At 38.1% G+C, this 22646-nt stretch overlaps 4 protein-coding genes across 5 annotated transcripts in view; 3 read left to right on the top strand and 1 right to left on the bottom strand.

Annotated features, from left to right (window-relative positions):
- Positions 1–9928, top strand: part of LOC125077789 (protein kinase C-binding protein NELL1-like) — a 44729-nt gene extending 34801 nt beyond the window's left edge. Inside the window, exons 3-18 of one of the 2 annotated variants that reach the window (XM_047689847.1) lie at positions 645–795; positions 2067–2343; positions 2497–2652; positions 2727–2855; positions 2951–3044; positions 3428–3619; positions 3995–4114; positions 4494–4633; positions 5339–5459; positions 5817–6056; positions 6214–6321; positions 6511–6653; positions 6839–6991; positions 7200–7367; positions 7893–7913; positions 8830–9928. In XM_047689847.1, the coding sequence (XP_047545803.1) occupies positions 645–795; positions 2067–2343; positions 2497–2652; positions 2727–2855; positions 2951–3044; positions 3428–3619; positions 3995–4114; positions 4494–4633; positions 5339–5459; positions 5817–6056; positions 6214–6321; positions 6511–6653; positions 6839–6991; positions 7200–7367; positions 7893–7913; positions 8830–8937 (2321 nt within the window). In that variant the 3' untranslated portion in view covers positions 8938–9928. Of the gene's footprint in view, positions 1–644; positions 796–2066; positions 2344–2496; positions 2653–2726; positions 2856–2950; positions 3045–3427; positions 3620–3994; positions 4115–4493; positions 4634–5338; positions 5460–5816; positions 6057–6213; positions 6322–6510; positions 6654–6838; positions 6992–7199; positions 7368–7892; positions 7943–8829 lie in introns of both variants that reach the window. The other variant, XM_047689846.1, reaches the window with a different exon arrangement.
- A 216-nt stretch (positions 9929–10144) lies between these two features.
- LOC125077791 lies at positions 10145–12714 on the bottom strand. Its single transcript, XM_047689850.1, has 6 exons — positions 12639–12714; positions 12280–12474; positions 11830–12000; positions 11416–11508; positions 10744–10863; positions 10145–10402 (listed from the first exon to the last, which is right to left on the bottom strand). The coding sequence occupies exons 1-6, from the start codon at positions 12684–12686 to the stop codon at positions 10238–10240; spliced, it is 792 nt and encodes a 263-aa protein (XP_047545806.1). The 5' UTR covers positions 12687–12714; the 3' UTR covers positions 10145–10237.
- A 1618-nt stretch (positions 12715–14332) lies between these two features.
- Positions 14333–17867, top strand: LOC125077958. Its single transcript, XM_047690093.1, has 3 exons — positions 14333–17235; positions 17506–17617; positions 17757–17867. Exons 1-3 carry the CDS (start codon positions 14333–14335, stop codon positions 17865–17867), a joined length of 3126 nt encoding a protein of 1041 aa, XP_047546049.1.
- Positions 17868–17965: 98 nt separating this feature from the next.
- Positions 17966–19644, top strand: LOC125077790. The gene has a single exon (XM_047689848.1). The coding sequence runs from the start codon at positions 18350–18352 to the stop codon at positions 19583–19585; it is 1236 nt and encodes a 411-aa protein (XP_047545804.1). The 5' UTR covers positions 17966–18349; the 3' UTR covers positions 19586–19644.
- Positions 19645–22646: the final 3002 nt, after the last annotated feature.

Below are 22646 nucleotides of genomic sequence, written 5' to 3'. Positions count from 1 at the left end.
AGGAGTTGGCATGTTGCCAGCAGGTTGCGAGTATATCTAAGCCCGCATTCATAGACTTGGAAATCACAGAATATACCTACGTAACTACTGATTTTATCAAAATTTATTACACCGCATAACCTTTCTTAATGAGGTCGTACGTAAACGTATTTCCTTCGAATATCTGTTATATTTATTAAAGGTAGAAAATAAATATTATAAAATAACGAGAGATTGATGTAGTGTATTTGAATTAATTCTTTAAAAAAAGGTTTAAAGAAAATGTTTCTAAGTAAAGTGTTCCGATGGTAATATTAATACCATTTGTGCTTACATTCTTTTTAATTCGATTTTGACGACTTGACCGATTGAGGTTAAATCCACACATTTGTGTTGTCAAAGCGATGGTTCATAAATATACTTGGATCCAATAGGTACCACTACGCTCAAGGCACGAGTATTAATAAATTCTATATTTATGGATGAAAGTGAAATATATTCACAATATATTTAAAACAAAAGAGATAAACATTAGCTACAACCAATAAGTAGGGCCGTGGATGTATCATTATAAAACTTATTGTTCTTATATATCGTGGCTGATAATGTTTTATTGTGTATAATTGTATATGTGTATATTTGATTGTATTTATCTATTTATTCAGGGGAGTCGCGGTCGCTGCAGGTTGAGGGCGAGGCGTTTGAACGTGCAGCGGAATTGTTACGCCGCTCACCCGAGTTTACATTGCTTGCGACACTGCGACAGGAGCCCGCTAACTCTGGCACGATACTTTCCTTCTCACACGGCTACAACAGGTACTCAGTCACTACCTTGATAACTATAAATCTCATAAATCTCACAAGATCCAATACTTATTTACAGTATTAATTAATCAATCAACCAATCAATATGTTATAGTGCTATTAAGATTTTTTAGGTTGGTCTTGTTGGTCCCGTAGGTTATCTACATAGTTAGTTTGAAGGAAAATAAACCTTTCAAAATGATTTAATAACATGTCTTAAAGACTTATTAGCATGAAATGTTTGTGTTGATGTTTAGTACGATAGAGTCTACAATTTGTAATTCCGAAAAACCTACAATCATAGACATAATAATGTATTGCTAAAATTAATACAGCAATTGTACGTGAAATGTATTTGTCTAATAAAGTACGGTTGATGTCGGGTAGAAAATCAGGATGAACAACCGGCGTGATCGACAGCCTTCCAGCGAGTACACCCCGGCGAGCTACGGAGGTCCACAATGTTCACCGGTAAGTTCTAGATCTCAACATCGCTGCGCGTGCACGAATGTTGCTTCTCGAGACCATTCGTGCGCGCGCATAGGGGAGAATCATGTATCTTGGAATGTCCTGTGCCTCGGAATGCCCTCCTCGATCCAACCTATTTGCGCTCACTGTGACCTATGCATGGCCGTATGTGTGCGCGGGCGAGTCGACTTGCATGCGTCCACTGTGCCTATTCCGCCGTCGTCCGTCTTGTGTTCTGTGTCTTGACGTGTTTTGTTCTATAACTGTCTAACCGTCTCCTCGTGATCCGTCTTTTAATGTTTACCTTGGTGTTGTTGTTAGTCATACCATTAAGGGCCCGTGTCCGCTTTAATTATTTCCGTCGGGCTCCGCACTTGCATTCCAAGCGACATGGGAATCAGTAATTGTGCATTTAATTCGACACTGATCGGGTTCGGGAATCGGGTTCGTCAATCAGATTGGAAGAATCAGCCGGCCGGATAAACGACGATCGGCGCCGAATCTCCCTCCAGTATTTCTGTCTGCGATCGAACATCGCAAATCGCGTTCTCCCTATGGCTTTCCATCAGACACCAAATACGTATATCGACACCGAACGCGATTCGTTCCGAGGTACATGGTCCCCTTCCTGAGCGAGCGATATTGAGATGTAGAGCGAGCCGAGGTCCGCTCGAAGCCTGTCCCACCCCGTCTGCCGTCCGAGTATATGTGTTGTTTGTTTACGTGTACCTCGGAACATTTCGCTCGGAGGGAGGTTCCGAGAGCGCGGCGACGGGTTTTGATACTTAGTACCTATGGGGCTGTGCGATGCGCAGGTACTTGGAGCTGCAGTCGAGCGGACGGCGAGATGAGGTGCGGTTACACTATGTGGCAGCTGGGAGTGCGACAGCTCGGGTGGAAACATTCCCATATCGATTGGCGGACGGGGCTTGGCACCGCGTAGCACTGGCTGTGTCTGGTGCACAAGCCACGTTACTCGTAGACTGCCACCCGCTCTATCGTCGTCTCATACCGCCGCCCGATCGGAACTTCACCCAGCCTCAGCTCTCGTTGTGGGTTGGACAGAGAAATAGCAAGCATTCGTTATTTAAGGTTAGTCGAAAATGTTGAGACTCAAACTATTTTATATAAATATTTTTTCTATGAATTAAGAAAATATTAATAATTGAAAAATATAAATAGGCAATTAATAAGAATTTATTTCTCCAATTTACTTCACATAATCGTAACAAATATTTCTTTTAGGGAACTATTCAAGAGGTAAGACTCGTGAGCGGGCCTCACGGCTACCTGGTACAGTGTCCGGGGCTGGACTCCGAATGCCCTACTTGTGGGCAGTTTGCACTACTTCAGGCTACCGTACAGGAATTGACATCGCATATCCATGACCTTTCACATAAGGTAAATTCAAATGGTGTGAACCAATAATGTTAATTGTCCTATAGTGCTGCTATTTACTTTCTAACATATTATAGTTGGTGGGTGCAGAAGCTCGACTTGCGCGGCTGGAACAGTGCGACTGTCAAAAGTCATGCTATTCCAACGGCACAGTGCATGCTGATGGTGCCACTTGGCAAAAAGACTGCAATCGTTGCTCCTGCGTGGTAATATAATATTTGTAGTGTTATAATTATTATTTAATGTTTTTTGAAATATTCAATATATTTTATAAGTTTTTATATATATTTTTTAATTATAGCATGGTGAGATTACGTGCAGGCCAGTAGAGTGCGATAGAGCAGAATGTAAAAATCCAGTATTACATCCAGGAGAATGTTGTCCTACTTGTCTTAGTAAGTCATTTATATATATTATAGAGTTACAATCGTGAAATTTTTTATATACATAGTTTTTCGTATGACCATAGACAGTACAGCTTTAAGAGATATTAACTATTCCTTACATAACCGATGTGCCACCAACCTCGAGAGTTATTAAGTCCTCACCCACCATTTAAACTGAACACAATAGTTTTATTTTTGGCGGTAGAATATCTGGTCATCACAAAGCCAAGTAAAAATATATTTTTTTCATTAACATTCATTTTATTAGATTTCAAACAAATCATATTTGGATCTAGATTTTTTTTCAGTTTCATAGCCTCATCCATTATAAGATAATTTGTTACTTTGCAACTATTTTTATATTACTATACTGATTATTTTTTATATTCTAGGACAATGTTTACTAAAAGGCACGCTCTACGAACACGGCGAAAGATTCGCACCAAAGGAGTGCGCAGAGTGTGTGTGTCACGACGGCAATATGCAGTGCACACGCGTCGACCCCGAAACAGCATGCCCAACATTGCCTTGTGACGCTCCCGATCAGTTCACAGTGCCCGGAGAATGTTGTAAATTTTGTCCAGGTATGATCTAACAATACATAAAACTCGTATTCAATTGCAATGTTCCAGCATATTAAAAATTGAAATAAATAGATAAATTAACATCTTATTTATTTGGCTTCGTTTCAATTTAACCAATTTATTTAAACATCAATATTGAAACTACTTTTAATGTCACAGCAATAGAACCTCAAGTCAAAATCCAGAAAAAATCAGCACATACTTAATTTATGTTAATTTTCTATTTCTATCCAACATTTAGAGTTATATGTTTATTCTAAAATTAAAAATCGTTTAATCTCGGCAGATGAGATGAGTATAATGGTCTTATTATAAAAACTTATAATATGAACGGGGACAAATTATTGTAATCAATTATTTATTGTTACGTTCTAGGGGTGGACTACTGTAGTATGGGTCATTCGTGTGACGAGAATGCGACATGTATGAATCTCAATACAAAGTACACTTGTAAGTGCAACCAAGGTTTTCAAGGAGACGGAATTACATGTGAAGGTAAGTAACTAAAGCCCAAACCCTATTAATGTTATAGTTAGTTTTGATCGAATTAATATTATTAGTTTGAGAGATTGCTCATTATTATCAGTTATTTTAAATATTGTAATATATAGTTCCTGTAGTCTCCCGTTCCTCGAAGACCACGTAAGGTTTCGTTTGTTCTAAGCTTAAACTCTCTTAATTGCCATTTCATCAAATGAGAATGAGAGTATACGTGCGAGGGAATAGAGAGATACACCTATGCACTACTAAATATTATATATGCTGCTAACTTAGACTTTGAGATTGGCAATCAGGGCAGCAGGATACTATTATTAAAGGAAAATAGTAGGTACTGAATTAATTTTATCAATAACCGCTCGTTACTGTGTTGTAGATGTGGATGAATGTCAGGCAGCGGGCGGGCTGTACGGGCACCACTGTCACTCCAATACGCGGTGCGTCAACGTGGTGGGAAGCTACGTCTGTCAGTGTCTGCCTGGATACACGAGACGAGATAAATTTAACTGCATTGAGGTATTGTATTCCATATACATACTACCACATCAACATTTCATTTGAATAAATATTTTTTTAATGTCAATTAATAGTTTACAAAAAAATAAAAAAAATATTAACAATAAATGAATAAATAAAAATAAAATACGTCAATACTAGGGAATAATACTAACATGAATAAATATTGGTAATTATAAACACGTTATGATAAAGTAACAGCCTGTAATTGTTTCACTGCTGGGTTAACGTCTCCTCACCCTATGAATAGGTTTGGAGTTAATACCACTGGTGGAACGCCAAAGGGTTTTGACCTCGGAAAATGGTTACAGTGAATGATTTTTTTTTGGTTGAGATGGTATTTCCTTTTTTATACTATAACTTGCAGTTTACCAAAAAAAAATTTTTTGCTTTTTAATTATTTTTATTGAAAAAAGATAAAAAAATATTTAAAAGAAAAAAAAGCTGTTGAACTTCTCCTCAAAATTTTTGTGTTAATAAGGTAATTTGATTAAAAACTGCAATGCTCCAATGCGATAGAAATGGAAATTCTGTATGGAAAGTGTTGCTTGCTTGGGTTACCCGCAATCATCGGTTAAGATGCATGCGATTTAATCACTGAGCCATCTCAGCTCTTCAATACGTTACAACATTATTAGAATTCTTGTTGTGTTTAATACATTACATTTTACTAAATATTTATATACTTAATGTTTTTATCAAAAGGTGGATGAGTGCGCGAGCGAGACTCACGGCTGTCACACGCACGCGCAGTGTAGCAACACGCCTGGCTCGTATTCCTGCCGCTGTCGCGACGGATACTCCGGCGACGGGCACACTTGCACGCGTAAGTACATTATAATAGTTGTGTTAAGTAATCCCAGCTCAACTCAACATTAAAACATACATATATGTAGAAGAGCTAAAAAGTCAACCTACAAAATTAATTTAAATGTAAAATCACCCGATTCAAATGTAAATTCTATCAAGAGGAACAAGAAAAACGAATTATACGTAGAACTTCAGTCAACTAGATTTCGCATTCATATAATTCAAACAAAAAACTGTGATTTCTTGAAACATGCAATTCTCAATATGAAATACACTCATCATATACATATACTTCCTATTACTTATACTAGCAAAATAATAATAACCAAAAAACTATTACAAATATTTGAAATATAGAACAAATTGATTTTAGCAATTTGCACGGGAGGATGTCTAAATGGCGGAGTGTGCGCGTCACCTGAGCATTGCTCGTGTGCGCGCGGCTTCGGGGGCGCGCGGTGCGAGCGGGACGTGGACGAGTGCGACGCGCTCGCGCACCCCGCCGCCCGCGCGCCCTGCGTGCCGCGCGCGCTCTGCGTCAACACGCCTGGATCTTACTACTGCGTGTGTAGAGACGGATACAGGCGAGATCCACACCGCGATCATTGTGAAGGTATTGAAGAAAAAAATGATGTCAAATTCAGTGATAGCATAGGCCAGGTTACATCTTTTTTGTAATTTCGTGTGTCCTTTCTTTTGTAGTATATGAACATACATCTGTACATCTAGCCCAAACGTCGTTTTTTTTTCACAAGCTGCATTTTTTTCAGATGTAGATGAGTGCACGGAAGGCTTCCATACATGTCATCCGACCGCGCGCTGCGTGAATACTGACGGTAGTTTCAGATGCGAGTGCGACACACAGGAATGTGAACTTAGTATGTTCCCTTGTTTTATATTAGAAATTCACTATTTTAAAATAAATTATCAATTTAAATGGGTTAAACTTTAACTAAGTAGAGTAGTTAAATATGTAACAAAAATATTTTTACTAAAACGCTATATTTTCGAATAATGTTTGATATTATGTTGCTATATTCGTGTTATATATTAACCGGTTTATGTAGGCTGCTCATGGCAAGGGCAGATTTTGTCCGATGGCGCTCAATGGGCGGAGGCGGGTGGTTGCCGCGCTTGTGTGTGTACGGCCGGCGTCGCTGCCTGCGTACGGGCACCCTGCACCTGCGATAGAGATAATACCTCAATAGCGGTAAGATTACTTTTGTTAGCGTTGATTTAAATAAATGACAACTTAATATATGGCTATATATAGCTTACCAAGAAACGCAGATTGCAGATGTAGAACTATGTTGCTGAAATCAGCGAAATTCACTGTAATAGTCCGTGATATATTACAATAATGTGAATTAACCTGTTATGTATTCCAAATTTCAGATCCAAAGCACAGCATCGTCACTTGCACTGGCGCCAGCCTCGTGCTGTCCACATTGCGAGGCTCGCTTCCACTGTCGTCACCAGGAGATGCACCACGTCACTTTCCGAAGCGGCGAGCGCTGGCTCTACCAGTGCCAGATCTGTGAATGCCTCGTACGTTGATCACTTTTCCTGACTTTGTAATAAATGTTAAATTTGCTTGTGTAATTACGGGCAAAATCAATCACAAATTACAATTTACGATTTACCATATCGAAATTTGAAAAAATAATCAAAAGCTCTCTTTGTATCGAATCCTTTAATATACCCGTGTACAGTATAAAAACATATCTACGAATGATATCTACGATTGAATGTGCAGCTGGGAGAGGTAGACTGCTGGGAGCCCGAGTGCGAGGAGGGCGCGGGCTGCTGCGCGAGCGGCACGGGCGGCGCGGGCGCGGAGGGCGCGGAGGGCGCGGGCGAGTGGCGCGCGCCGCACCGCCTCGAGCTCGCGGGCTGCGCGCCGCCGCACTGCCCCACCTGCCAAGTACGTACCGCCTGCGCGCACATCGTGTCGCTTTCGCACGACGACCTACGATCTTACGCTTTACCCGAACATTAAAAATGATCGTTATCGTGGACACAATATGTCAGTGCCTACATGAGTTAGTTTTGAAAGCGGTTTCTTATGAAACAGTTTTTCGAATAATCTTCTAGAGCCATGTTTCTGCTAATGAATTTTAACATAATATTTAACTTACATATATTTATCTACATTTTCTTTATTAATCCAATAGTTACTACGAAAGTCATTATTTCTATTCACAATTTTACCTAATACATCATAAAAATTTTAATTACGGTTCATTGAGATTGAACCGTTGCCAAACTCTTTCCTAGAGAACCGGTAAGTAAATGCTTCATGACGCATTGCGAGCATTTCATCAGGTATCGTTTGAGATTGAAGTCGCTTGCTGGATCAATTTTCGCTTACGTGATAACATTGACTAACCGAGCTTCGGCCAAGTTCGCTTGGTCGGTGTAAAGTGAAGACGGTTTCCGCTTGTTGCAGGGCGGGCAGTGTGCTACTTTGGTGAGCAATCTCGCGTGTTGTGTGCATCGGTAACCATCCCCACTCTTCTTACTCATTCATACATATGCTATATTAACATGTTTTATTTGTGCTTATACCTTCGACTTAGAAACTTTGTCACCTAAACTTTAAAAGCAAGGAGTCTTTTACATTTAAATAAAGTCTGAATACTTGAAATTAAGTTTGGGCATAAATGCTTGTAGTTACTAAATCGAAGGTAGTTCATATAACTCATTTTACGTTGCATGCCATATCAATTTCTTATTACCCATTGCGCATGGTGATTTTGTTCAAACTGTTTGTCAATTACCTCCATAAATTTTTAACGTAGCATGAAAATACTTTTTAGTGATTTTTTATTTCGATCTAAATTAAATCGTTTTATTCCATTTTACATCACTATGCATAACTTTTCACTTTAAATGTGGTCCCTTTGTTAATTTTAAATATAATATATAGTTATTAGATAATTTTGTTAATTAATCAGAGTATTTTGTGGATTCTATTACATTAGATCAGTTTTTATAATAGAGCTTTAAGACTCTCCTACTAACGCATAACGAAGATTTTTTAAATTGAAGTAGACAAGTTTAGCTAATAACATATAATGGTAGGTTAATTCATTACAATGAGTATTTGGTTTAATCAAATACCTCATTATGCTCAGTAGATAATGAAAGTAAAATAGCATTCGATAGTTCTTTCCCACATTAGTAGCTCCACACTTTGGTAATCCTAGACGTATTAAAATTAGAATAGTTCATATATTCCACGGAGCATATATTTATTAGCTCAATCTTCGTAATACGTTAGTTCGAAATCCGTCAGTAGCTAATAGTTTGACGAACTCCCCGGGAGCGTCTCGGGCGTAAGCTGTGCTTGTGTGACGTATTCCGAGCGGTGTGTGGTTACGCAGAGCGCGGCGCGACGTGGCGGCGGCGCTGGCGCTGGCGGCGCTGTGGTGGGGCCGCGCGCCTCACCCGCACCGCAAGCACCGCGGCGCGCGGCGCTAGAGCCGCCCTGAGCGACGCACGCACACCCTATTTATTCTAGATAGACCTAATGTTAACCAATTGACGCGGGCGCGCCCCGCTCCCGGCCTTAACTGAGCGAGCGGCGCGTCCGCGCCCGCCGCCCGGAGGCCGCGTGCCGCTCGATCGCGTCGAACGTTTATCCTCGTTATAGCAATATTATAGTTATCGTTTAGGTAGGATTATAGAAGCGTGCCGCGAAACGTAATGCCTTTTAGTGCGACCGATCGGTGCGTCGAGTGGCGCGCGTTCCCGGGTGGGCGACGGAGCGCGCAAGTCGCCTCCGGCGTCGACGGCGCGTGACCTTCGCCGCCCGCTCGCGGTGAACTCGCTCCGCTGTCGGCGCGTCCGTCGCCTCGGTCCGCCGCGACGTGTGAATGTGTGTGACGCTGCAGCGCTCGAAGGGAGTGAAAGTATTGCGGCGGGCCGACGCTTAGAAGCCTGCGCCCTCGATCCCCGCGCTTCGCCCCCGCCGCATCTGTAATCTTCGAATTCTAAATTATCGAATACGATCGCTTATAATTATTATCTTAGACTTGTACTATGTAGCTATTGTTGTGAATATGAGTATAGCGTCGCCTTGCCCGGGGCGAAGCCGCGAACGGGGGTGCGGTGCGGTGGGCGAGGGGGAACGTGCGGGCGACGGGGCGTCTTTCAATTGCGGCCTAATGTTCCAAACTTCGATAGTCCTGTAGATATTAAGTTCCTGGGGAGGCACGCCGCCGCCCGAGCGTTCTCGCCCCTGTTGTACGAATTTTTTCATAATATATTATAGTTTTTGTTTGTCTTTATATAGGGATCGTTTTCATATTTTGAAGATAACCAAAAATAGGTACCAAATATAGAAAAGATATGATTGTTTCTTAATTTCATAAAGCATTTTAATGCTTGCATGTTGTATTGTGTTCAAAAAATTACAATTAAAAAGATATCCTTATTATTTCGTTTTAATAGTGTACCCACCCTGTAAGTTAAATTAGAGCAAATTGTTACAATATCAATTATCTGGTCAATAAAATAAAATGTATGACAATAAACATTTATTTATTTCCAATACAGCAAATTTTTTTTTCAGCACGAGCATGTGTTATAAAACGCATGTTCTATATCCCCAAAACAATATACATATAATTACGAAACATTTATTTTTCAGACGAATCATATAAATAAAAACCAAAATATAATTACCACATAATCGAGTGTAATTAAAATAATCATAAAAAAATCAATTTCAAATAATTTAATGACACGTTTATTTTTATTATGGAACAAGCCGCAGAAGCAGAGTAATATTTATATCGGGCCGGCAGTTTTGGGGATCGCGTATGGAACCCCAGACATAAGCGGTGGCGACGTCAAACACGCGATGCGTAACGGCTGTGGCGGCTTAAATTCAACTGGGTTACTCTCAACGAGTCCTGCTACAAGAGAGTACGCAGCTGCAAATAATGTCACCGCCTGGAAACATTTTAAATAAGCTCAGAATAATCTTTAATAGGTGCAATATTTATTATTGATTTCATAGATTATAATTTAATATCGCCTGATCAAATTCGAACAAGAATGAGTGATTTTCATTTGTTTTTACAATTTAATTCATTTTTGACAGTGACGGAAAACATCGTTACAGGCAATCAGCTGTGTTCGATCATGCTCTGCCGTGTGTATCTAATGACAAAAGGACATTAAAGTACCGCTTTTTTAAATTTTAGTATTATTTATTCGTACCATCAATCATGGATAATTTAGATAAGAAAAAAATAATTTAAATTCAACAATTACCGTTAAATTTTTTTTACCTTAACGATAATAATTGCGCAAGCGAGCACGGCCAGAGAATTTGCATACATACGCAGCTCAGCTCTTGCGGGGCGCAGACAGCCCACGCTGTACAGCGGTATTTCGCATTGTTCGACATGCTAAAATTAGACGTTGCTTGAATTGACTTCAGTAATAAAACTATAAATCAAATATGAATTTGCGGCCAGTCGCTACAGGTAGTTGACTTATATCATTATTAAATAAATGATAGATATGGAAACTGTAAATCAATTCATTGTGAGTAAAATATATATACGTCAAATAAAATTGAAGTGCCTGTTTGTAATATTAAAATAACCGCTTTTGACTAAATGTATATGTACGTACATACACGGTACATATACCATTTTTTTTGTCTGTCTCTTTGTTCCGGCTAATATCTGGAAAGGCTGGGCTAATTTTGACGGGACTTTCACTGGCAGAAAGATGAGAAGTAACTTAGGCTACAACAATAACTTTTCTTTTAAATTCAAACACGCACAGAGTCGCGGGCACAGCTAGTCACTGTATAAATTCTTAAGTGAGTAAAATCACTGTTCTAAGTAATTCTGTGACAAAAATCTAATTATAACGTATATAATGAAATTTGTTATTGAAATTTAAAGAACATGTACAAAAAATAAGAATATGATGATTTGTATAAAATATACCTTTCCATTCCAAACACGTCCACAACACGAAGGTGGAAAAGTACGTCCGTATTTATACCAATCATAGGGCGAGTGAACACCACAACACTTTAGCTAGAATAACATAAAGGTTAAAAAAAGGTTTCCTTCCTTAAAGGCCGGCAACGCATCTACGAGCCCCCGGTGTTGCAGATGTCCATGGGCGGTGGTACTCACTTTCCATCAGGTGAGCCTCCTGCTCGTTTGCCACCGATAACGTTAAAAAAAACCCTTAATATTATTCTTGTTCTCATAAAAATTTCGAAGATCTGCTCTAGGATTTTTTTTGGATTTGGATACATTTAAAAATAATTCGTACAATAACCTAAATATTTAGCAAACCGAACCATCAAAGTTTTCATCAGTTTATGTTACGTTTATATTTTAGTATGATACCTCTAACTGCATTGACGCGAAAGCGGTTTTGACAGCCATTGCTTCAAATGACATCGCACGCAGCATGCTTGAATTCAGAGCGTTCGTATCACGTAATGCTCGCGATAGCCCCATTATGGACGACATACCTATTGATAATAACATCATTCCGGAAGTCACTATCATCATCAGCTGCAAACAAACAACGTGTTACCGAAAAAAGAATTGGATTAAAACAAAAACTAAATTCGAAAACTATTTAATGAGTATTCATCCCATAAAATATATATTAAAATTAAATGGCAGTGTGAGTACCATAAAAAAGTTGGACGGTTTTCTGTAAAATAGTAATCCCGTCAACAACTATTTTATTTTTTTATATTTGTAACTTCACAGACATCTATTACTAAGGAGCATTATAATTAAATCGGGAAAAACTAAATGACGGAAAAATACTAAAGCAACACATACGATAGCTAGAAGTGTTATCGATCTAGGATGGTATGGAACTAGTGTCGCTAGCCAGGATGCTGGTAGGCACAGTAAGGAGCCCGACACGAAAAGCACGCTGGAGCCAAGTTCCACTCCCAGATCGGATGTCCAGAAGTAGTAGGACATCCGTAGCAGACTCCATACCGTTGATCCGCCAAGGATTGCGCCGCCGCTCTGAAATTCTATCTTATACTATCTGATAGCGTTTTAACCAATGCATTATTGCCCGTATAAAATTTATTTTCAAATTCGCTGACTTGAACAATATTTTGAGTTAAAAAAAAATTAACAAAACATCTTTAATGAGAAGTTATGCGACATATTCCTGCAATACTTACGAGTAACAGGCCCGCGCACATGAACAAAATTAACCCACTATTTCTCATTTTGATACAGTTATTTTTTATTCTTGGTTTTTAGTTTTTATTTTATATAATTCACAAACAAAACCCAAAAATTGACGTAATACGTCAAATTTTAATTTTAATGCTTTTTAAGAACAACACAAAAAGTACCAATAAAAATCTTCTTTTTATAACGAAGCAACCTTACCAGATCAAATTATGGATTTCATGTAAATATAAACTAGCGGGGTTCTTTTGCGGGTATATTTTCAACTTGTTATTACAGTTGCACGTCTATATTATCATTTAATGTTTTGAAATAATTAAATCGAATATTTGTGACTTTTTTTCTATAGTTTATATATATCTCAAATAATTTAATTTAAAAATTTTCTTCGTTGGCAAATCGTACAAAAATTTTGAAAAAACGCAGACTAAGCAGTCTTTTTATATTTAAATATGTTCGCGCCTACGACAACTAATTTATCTGTATTTATAATACAGATCATTGATTTAATTTTAAATAGCTTTATTTTCTATATAATCAACCTTTTTTTACAACATTTTTTATAAAAAAGAATGTGTCATCGCGAGTGTGTTGTTTTCTTTCTTTTGTTTTTTTTTTCACTTACTTATAAGCCATTCTTATTAACTAACGATACAAGCTGTACTAGATTACAAGAAGATATTATACTAGTTTTTTAAGCAAATTTTGTTTTATTGAGTTCGGTATCGGACTCCAGTGTCTAAGTAATAGACATAATTGGCGACCGTGACAGGACAAAATCTGTCGAAGACAATATCGATTCAAGCATTTTGATTGTGGAAGCTTGGAGTCCTGCTGGAATTGGTCAGCAACAGCGCCATAGCAATCAGCTATCGGGCAGCACCGCACCGAGTCCAGTCAAGTATTGAGGAACGAGCCCACGGAACATTTGTGCACATTTGAAAGGAACCACGGAGCTAGCACTGCCGGTCGTTGGACATTGGACTACTCACAGCGCAGCAGACTATAATTGCAGCTAAGTGTCCCTTTCAGTGCCCTAATCCCTCTTCAATCATTTTATGAACATCCTTTAATGGTGTTAACTTGTGCAAACATAATAGATAATACGTAATTACATCTTTGCCTTTGCGAATAAGCTATGGTAGGTATTGCGTCATTCGATTTTATTGTCGAGTTCTCTCTAGAAAATAAGTAATCTCTCCGTTTACTTGTTATATTTACACAATATCAGGCAGAGATTAATATCAAATATAGTTGTTAAATCTTAAATTGGCCTTTTTAGTGCTTTTAAGGCTACCGTTAGTAAATTTTATCGTCGATATAGCGACCGTAACTAATTTTACCATTGCTTAGGTGTCTCTTTAATTTTGTTTATTTGTGAAGCCCTAAACGCCGTCATTCTTGTGTCCCACGTGACTTTCTGTGTGGTGATTATTCCACCGAATATTCCAGAGGTGCCGTGATAGTGAGCGGGACCGATACTTCCCGCCACCGCCGCCGCGCCGTAGCGCCGCACCGCCACGTCGCCGCGCTGTTTGTGCCCGCTAAGGCATCTCCTCGACCTCCAGTGCGGTAGATGCCACCGGAAAGGGGCGTGAGCAATTTCATTCGTTATTTTTAGTTTTAAACTTTAATTTGATTTCTTCCTCACGAATTTTGCTATAATCTTTAACATTTTACGATGGGAATCGAGGACGACGTAAAAAAATTGGCGGAACTAATTACCAAGCGTAGTTCTATTAAGGGACAAATAACCAAGTTTAAAAATTATGTTGATAGATTCGATAAATTGGAAACGCTTACTACGACGGAAAGGGCCGAACTTACTCTTAAGCTTAGTAGATTTGAAGCGTTATCTTCTAAATTTGATGATTTACAAAGCAACATTGAGGTTATTAATTATAATAAGTTAGACGAGGAGCTCGCGGAACGAGAAATCATTGAGAGGGATTTTATTAGCAATATTGTGGCAGCTCAAACCCTGTTGCAGGTGCAGAGTCACGTTGACAGTGACCACGAATCTAGTAACTATCATAATGTAAGCCATTGTGGGCTCGACCATAATGAAACCGGTATTAGGCTTCCGTTAATTAACATTGCTAAGTTTGATGGTTCGCATCTTAAGTGGATGGAATTTCGAGATACATTCAAATCTCTAGTTCATGAAAATAGTCGAATTAGCCCCGTGAACAAGTTTCATTATTTACTGTCATATTTAGAGGGGGAACCAGCTCGTACTGTTGCGAATCTAGAAGTTTCTTCCAATAATTATGCGGAAGCTTGGAGCCTGCTATTACAGCGTTATGACAACAAACGTTTATTAATAGATCATCACCTCAGTTCGCTTTTTAATATTACCGCTCTACAAAAAGAATCTGAAAAGTCGCTGCGCTTCCTAGTCGATCACGTGACTAAGAATTTGCGTGCACTGTCCAATCTAGGACAGGCAACTGAGCATTGGGACGTTATTGTCATACATTTGGTTTCGTCTAAGCTAGATAGCAACACATTCATGAGATGGGAAGAACACCGTAATACGATGTCAACTGATACACCCACGCTTAAAGATTTTCACAAGTTTCTAAACGATCGTGCATCCATTCTAGAATCAGTACACCGCAGTAGGGCTGAGAGCTCTTCTAAATCTCATGGTCAGCAGAGAGCCGCGACTGCTACTAATGCTAAACCGGAACGTTCACACTGGAAGTCATATGCTTGCACTAGTAACAGCAACACTAATAGTGATCAACAACAAAGACAGTCTCCTTCTAATTTATGTGCTTGTTGTAATTCCACTGAGCATAAGATATTTGATTGTCCATCATTTAAGGCGATGAGCGTTAGTGATCGTATAACCAAGACGACTAAATTGAAACTATATAAGAATTGTTTGAAGCCTGGTCATTTTTCTCGTCAATGTCGCTTCGGTCCTTGCCGAGAGTGTAAAAAAAGGCACAACTCACTCCTGCACCTTACTACAAATATCGAAGGCAATACAACTAGTGCTGTAAGCAATATTAGCCCCGTCGACACACTAGCTAACTTTTGTAATGAGAATATTAGTCAAGTCCTACTGTCGACGGCTCTGATTGAGGCTGTCAATCCAAGGACGCGTAAATCGGTAGCCGTGCGTGCCTTATTAGATTGTGGTAGCCAAACCTCATTTTTAACTTTAAATTTGAAAGGAAAATTGTCTCTAGATGTCACTCCTTTAAGCTCTACGAATGTCATTGGCTTTGGTAATAATTATTCAGGAACTATCACAGAATGTTGTGCTGTTCAAATTAAATCATTTAATACGTCTTTTAATGTTACATCCAACTTTTATGTCATGAACCAACTTACTAGTTCGCTACCTAATTCTAGTTTTGATATTAGTTCACTTAAAATTCCTAGCAATATTATCCTAGCGGATCCCAAGTTCTATGAACCGTCTCAAGTTGATATGCTCATCGGTTCGGATCTGTTTTGGGACATAATCGGCTCTGAGCAACAGTCATTGGGCCCAGGGTGTCCTAGATTACACAGTTCAAAGTTGGGCTGGCTTATTGGTGGTCCTGTGCCTTTGTATAGCAAGGAAACTAATAATAATGTAAAGTGTAATACTGTTTTTACTAATTTTGCACAAGGTGATGATGATCCTTATATTAAAATGAGTAGGTTTTGGGAAATAGAGGAGATTCCTTCTAAAGTTCATTTAAATGACAGCGAGCAGGCATGTGAAAGGCATTTCGTGCAACACACCCGTCGCTTGTCCAATGGTAGATTCTGTGTGAGACTTCCTTTGTTTAAATCACCCGACTGTCTTGGTGATTCACATACCATGGCCAAGAAAAGATTTTATAATTTAGAGAAGCGCTTTAAGAGACAGCCTGAGGTCAAATCTCAGTATATAGCGTTTATCCGGGAATACGCAGAATTGGGTCATCTCTCGGAAGTAACACTCGATAGTCCTACATTGAATTTATGTTACCACTTGCCTCATCATCCGGTGTTCAAAGAGAACAGTGAGTCAACCAAAATAAGGGTGGTGTTTGACGCATCTGCTCGCACCTCTTCCGGCGTATCTGTCAATGACATTCAAATGGTTGGGCCTCAAATTCAAGACTCTCTGTTTTCCATTTTGGTTCGGGCTCGCCTATACAAGTACATCCTGACCGCGGATATAGAAAAGATGTACCGGCAAGTTGTGATAGATGAGTCTGATCGCAATTTACAACTTATCTTATGGAGAGAAGATGAGCGTGAACCCCTTAAAACACTGAGACTTAATACTATTACTTACGGTTTCGCAAGTGCTAGCTATTTGAGCACGAGGTGTCTTTGGCAGCTGGGGGAGGAGTGCGAGGATCCACTCACGAAAACTATTTTACAACATGACCTTTACGTGGATGATCTAATTACTGGCTGCAATGACGAATATGAATTGAAATGCATTCAACAATCTGTCTCGGAGGCCTTAAAGGCAGGATGCTTTAATTTACGCAAATATAAATCGAACTCTCTTTTAGTTCTGCAGTCCTGTTCTTCAAGCTCTTCTGATAAACTGGTTTTAAGTGAGTCTGCCAGCGCTCTCGGTTTAGGGTGGGACTCAGCAACAGATCGCTTATTTTATTCTTTTGACATGCCTCCTAGTACTCAGAAAATAACTAAGCGATTTATATTATCGACATCTTTTAAAATCTTTGACCCACTAGGTTTTGTGTCCCCCTGTATAATTATCCCTAAATTAATTATGCAGCAGTTATGGCTAGATAAAGTTGATTGGGATGACGAAATTTCAAATGATATGCAAAGGGCTTGGCTTAAATTTTATAATACTCTAAATATTTTATTTGCAATCTCTATACCTAGGAAGGTTTTATGCGACTTACCAGTTATAATAGAATTACATTCCTTCAGCGACGCCTCGCAGAGAGCGTACGGCGCGTGCATTTTTATTAAGTCTGTAGATGCAGCAAACAACGTAAGTGTTAATCTTTTATGTTCTAAATCGAAAGTTGCACCTGTGAAGGCCTGCACTATACCTCGCCTAGAACTATGCGCCGCTGTGCTAGCGGCTCGTCTATGTAAGGTAGTCGTTGACTCGTTGAGGTTTCCTATAGAACGCAGGATTCACTGGTGTGACTCTAGCGTCGTCCTTGCTTGGCTGCACACTAGCTCTAGAAAACTTAAAACATTTGTGGCCAACAGAGTCGCAGAGGTGCTGGAGTTAACCGATGTTGGGTGTTGGCGTTATGTTCCTACTTTTCAGAATCCGGTTGATCTCATTTCCCGCGGGGCGTATCCTGAAGAACTTAGGAATAATAATTTGTGGTGGTCTGGTCCGGAGTTTTTATTGCAAGACGAATCATCTTGGCCTACCTTGTCCAAAAATCTTCAACAAGACTTAAATGGTCTAGAGTTAAGAGCAAATGTTGCTAATCTAGATAATAGCATTTCATCGGTAATTCAATTCCATAACTTTTCTAAATTAAATCGACTAAAGCGAGTGTATGCATACGTGTTGCGATTTCTTTACAATTTAAGAAATCCTAAGTCTAAGCGTCTAGAAGCATTAAGTGTGCAAGAATTGCAAGGCTCTTTTCATTTGCTTTGTCGCGTAGCACAACAGGAATCATTTCCTGTCGAATACGGCTTATTGGCTAAAAATAGGACAATCAGTTCTCGGTCTAGCATTATAGCTCTTACACCTTTCATGGATGCTAGTGGATTGATACGTGTAGGAGGTCGCTTAGACCAATCGTCGCTTCCATTTGAGAGCAAGCATTCAATTTTATTACATTCATCACACTACCTAACTAAACTTATCTTTGAGCGGGAGCATTTGCATAAGTTACACGCTGGTCCACAGTTGCTTCTCGCTAGTGTGCGGAACTATGTGTGGCCCATTAATGGCCGGCGCCTCGCGAGAAGTACTGTGCACAATTGTTTACAGTGTAGGAAGGTGCAAGGCAAGACTTTGACTCCGTTGATGGGAAACTTGCCCTCACAGCGTATTACGGTGGACTTCCCGTTTCGTAGTGTTGGTGTGGATATGGCTGGTCCTTTCCTTATCCTAAATCGAAAGGGACGCGGAGCAAGAACAACAAAATGTTATTTATGTATCTTTGTTTGTTTGAGGTTTAAATGCTTGCACTTGGAAGCTGTCAGCGACCTTTCAAGAGAAGCTTTCATTTTAACTTTACGTAGATTTGTGGCCCGTCGCGGAAGGCCTACAGAGATTTTTTGTGATAACGGCCGAAATTTTGTAGCCGCCTCGAAAGAAATAGGCAATTTTTTAAAATCTAATAAGAATTCCATACATTCCTTTTGTAGTGAGGAAGAAATTAAATTTGTATTTTCTCCTACCTATGCTCCCCATTTTGGTGGCATCTGGGAGGCTGGAGTGAAATCCGCAAAGTTTCACATCAGGCGTGTTATGGGCAATTCGCATTTAACATACGAGGAGATAGGCACCCTGTTTGCGCAAGTTGAAGCCATACTAAATAGCCGTCCCATCTGTCCTATGTCTTCGTCTCCAAATGACCTTCAATTCCTCACCCCGGGGCACTTTCTGCTTGGTCGGCCGCTAACCGCATTGCCATCACCGAATCTCGTCGACTGCAAGGCTTCTAGTCTCCGACGTTACCAACGGCTCGAACAAATTCGACAACATTTTTGGAGAAGATGGCAGCACGAGTACTTGGCAGAGCTACAACAGAGAACAAAGTGGCGTGTTCCTGACATCCCTTTGAGGCTTGGAGACCTGGTGCTATTGCAAGAGGAAAATATGCCACCACTGTGTTGGCGTGTAGGGCGCATCAGTAAGCTGTTCCCTGGCGCTGACGGTGTATGTCGCGTGGCGGACGTTCAAACGACTCGAGGGACCTTTCGAAGACCTTTCACACGACTAAGCCCTCTACCAGTAACAGAGAATCAAACTGAGGGTTAAAATCTGGTGATTTTAACGGCGGGGATGATGTTCGCGCCTACGACAACTAATTTATCTGTATTTATAATACAGATCATTGATTTAATTTTAAATAGCTTTATTTTCTATATAATCAACCTTTTTTTACAACATTTTTTATAAAAAAGAATGTGTCATCGCGAGTGTGTTGTTTTCTTTCTTTTGTTTTTTTTTTCACTTACTTATAAGCCATTCTTATTAACTAACGATACAAGCTGTACTAGATTACAAGAAGATATTATACTAGTTTTTTAAGCAAATTTTGTTTTATTGAGTTCGGTATCGGACTCCAGTGTCTAAGTAATAGACAAAATATTTCTTCAGGATTATTTTTATAAAAACTTTTTAAGTTGACGAAGTATGGTTATAAGAATAATTGTAATTCTAAAATCAATTTAAGATTTCAATTAGTGATACGATATTTTACATAAAAATTAATTAGGCATGCTCCTTTGTATAGTCAAGAGAAAATAAATAAAAGTCATTTTTTTTTCTTAACACAACGTAACGTAGACTTTATTGAGATTTATACAAAGACAATTTTACTACTTTTTACCAATTACTACATGCCTAAGATTTATCCTACATAAAAAAAAAACTTTTGGGAATCTTTACCGAAAACCACAGGATATTTCACATGAACCGGTCAAGTAAATCTTTTGTGATTATAAATTATTTCGTGCTCGGTACTGAAGGAAAACATTATCAGAGATCATGCATGCATGCTGACGACCTTCGTGGTCGAGTAGTGTGTACACAGGTTTTTATGAGTATGCCACTCCGAAATCCCGGGTTCGATTCCCAGCCGAGTCGATGTAAAAAAAGTTCATTAGTTTTCTATGTTGTCTTGGGTCTGTGGTGTTTGTATTTGTGGTACCGTCGTTACTTCTGATTTTCCATAACACAAGTGCTTTAGCTACTTACATTGGGATCAGAGTAATGTCACATATATGTTGTCCAATATTTATGCAAGAGTCAAATAAATATCTACCAACTTTTGAACAGAACTCCAGATGCGTTTGCCCAGCGTTATTTAATTGTGATTTTAACTTTAATCCGCTTAAGCAAAGTCAATCGTTTATACTTCGAGTGACGTTTTCTTTCGTATACGCACACTGACTGTTGTTTGTATGTTATTATCCATGTAACTGTTAATAAAATGTTTATATATTCCACATTTTAATTGAAGTGCCTACAATGATATTATTGATGACAAGTGGTCCTTCGAGCCAGATTTGCACCAGCGACCATTTGATTACACTCATAAGCCTGGGTTATTGTCATCACATGTTGATATATTAAACAGGTTCTCAACACACTATTTGTAAAAAATATTGTTTTAATTAATTGGATATATTTATTTCTTATTATATTATTGTTATAAGTGAAAAAATTGATTAATGAAAACAATTATGAATACAAGCCTTTTAAAATTTACAATTATACGATACCCTTGTAAGTATTAATTAAAACGCATTGTCGTCTTCTATTGGCGCTATAAATTCTACACGAGTTTATTTATAAAATAATTTTCATTAAAACTTAAATAATTACTTTTAAAATGAATCGTTTCTTTTTTATATTATTTTTGTATGCATATATTGTATTTCTGTCATGTTCTTTGAAAAATCCTGTTCATGTATTTAAATTAGGTCATGTATATTTAAAATTTTATATTGAATACCGTTTTTACATTAGTATAGATTATTAATAATGATATTGGTATTATTTTTTAGGTGTTGACATTGGCACGCCCGATTTTTGTAATACAGGAAATATAGGTGCTTTTCAAAAGACTACAAGAATACCTATCACTGTAAGTTCTGAAAGTTACATTAATAATTCATTTGAGTAAATAATATATCTTTTTAAAAAAAAATAAAATTAAACATATACATTTTCCAATTTTAGGTACAACCATGCAGAAGAATGACGTATGTGCAAGTGATCATTTATAACAACTATACAACACCTTCAGTCTCAATGGACTTTGGTACTGTAGCTGTAGTCATCAAATACAAAATGTTCCATATAAGCGTATCAAGCTATGATATCATTGCTAAGTCAATACCTCTACCTTACTGTCAAACAGATTAGAGAACACGATAACGAAGAAAACGGTTAAAATTACATTTGAAAATATTTTTAACTTGACACTACGTAAATTATAAATGACAATATTATATTATTTTCTATGTAAACATCTATTGGCGCGTGGTTAAGGCCGTATTTATATGTCATGTGGGCAAACATATTTTACTTTTACATGACGTCATGGCCCCTTTACGCCAAAGTTTTGTTTATTCTCTTGTCAGTGCATGCCACCTATACTATATCACTTCGCTGATATAATAAAAATTAAGAAAAATATATTTTTTTATTAACGTTTCTGGTTTTATTTATTTCACTCCATATATATATTTCAATTGGTTTTCTTTACTTTTCTTGACTTTTTTTTAATAATATATAAAATGTCAATATAATTGACACATAAATATTTGATTAACTTCGTAGTAAATAATTCCTTCAAACAAAAAAGATCCTTTATGATGAATGAACTTTCTTAACAATATTAGGTAATTATAGAAAGCATGAAGTACAAAGATATAAAGTATATGACGTAATTTGACACATATATAGAGTAGAACATATCATGGCATATTTAGAGTAAAATGAATTTCAACCTGGTAATTGAAAATTAAATTTAAAAAAAGAAAGGGTGTCCTGTAGTTGTCTATTTTTTTTTTAAATCAGTACTCAAAAATATGCCTCCATTTCAAGTCATATCAATTGCTCAATTGTTAGTTACATGCAATAATATACTTTTATTAAACCCTGATTCCATTTTTAAGAAGGTAATTAAAAAAGAAAATTATCTTCTTGAGGTCAGAATGATATCTGACTACTATGTAAATGAAACAAAATTAATTTTCATTTTACATGATTGCTCGTTAAAGTAACTTTCAAGATAATTTTTATTTCGGTTAACAAACATTCGAAACATTTAGTCTAACGCAAAATACTTCGGTACCAGAATGCTAGA

The sequence above is a fragment of the Vanessa atalanta genome, chromosome 4 (genome assembly GCF_905147765.1).
Source record: "Vanessa atalanta chromosome 4, ilVanAtal1.2, whole genome shotgun sequence".
In the NCBI taxonomy this organism is placed as follows: Eukaryota; Metazoa; Arthropoda; class Insecta; order Lepidoptera; family Nymphalidae; genus Vanessa; species Vanessa atalanta.
The sequence above is the reverse complement of the archived record's forward strand: the minus strand, read 5'-3'. Positions and strand labels throughout refer to the sequence as shown.

What these genes read in the sequence shown, in the direction of transcription:
- LOC125077791 (XM_047689850.1), bottom strand. Translation starts at nt 12,686, where the DNA reads ATGAGAAATAGTGGGTTAATTTTGTTCATGTGCGCGGGCCTGTTACTC. An exon ending in CGATAACACTTCTAGCTATC is followed by an intron (nt 12,001 to 12,279) that starts GTATGTGTTGCT and finishes GTTTGTTTGCAG; the next exon opens with CTGATGATGATAGTGACTTC. An exon ending in GACGTGTTTGGAATGGAAAG is followed by an intron (nt 10,864 to 11,415) that starts GTATATTTTATA and finishes GTCTAATTTTAG; the next exon opens with CATGTCGAACAATGCGAAAT.
- LOC125077958 (XM_047690093.1), top strand. Translation starts at nt 14,333, where the DNA reads ATGGGAATCGAGGACGACGTAAAAAAATTGGCGGAACTAATTACCAAG. An exon ending in GCCAGCGCTCTCGGTTTAGG is followed by an intron (nt 17,236 to 17,505) that starts GTGGGACTCAGC and finishes CTCTATACCTAG; the next exon opens with GAAGGTTTTATGCGACTTAC. An exon ending in CTGTAGATGCAGCAAACAAC is followed by an intron (nt 17,618 to 17,756) that starts GTAAGTGTTAAT and finishes GGTTTCCTATAG; the next exon opens with AACGCAGGATTCACTGGTGT.
- LOC125077790 (XM_047689848.1), top strand. Translation starts at nt 18,350, where the DNA reads ATGGATGCTAGTGGATTGATACGTGTAGGAGGTCGCTTAGACCAATCG.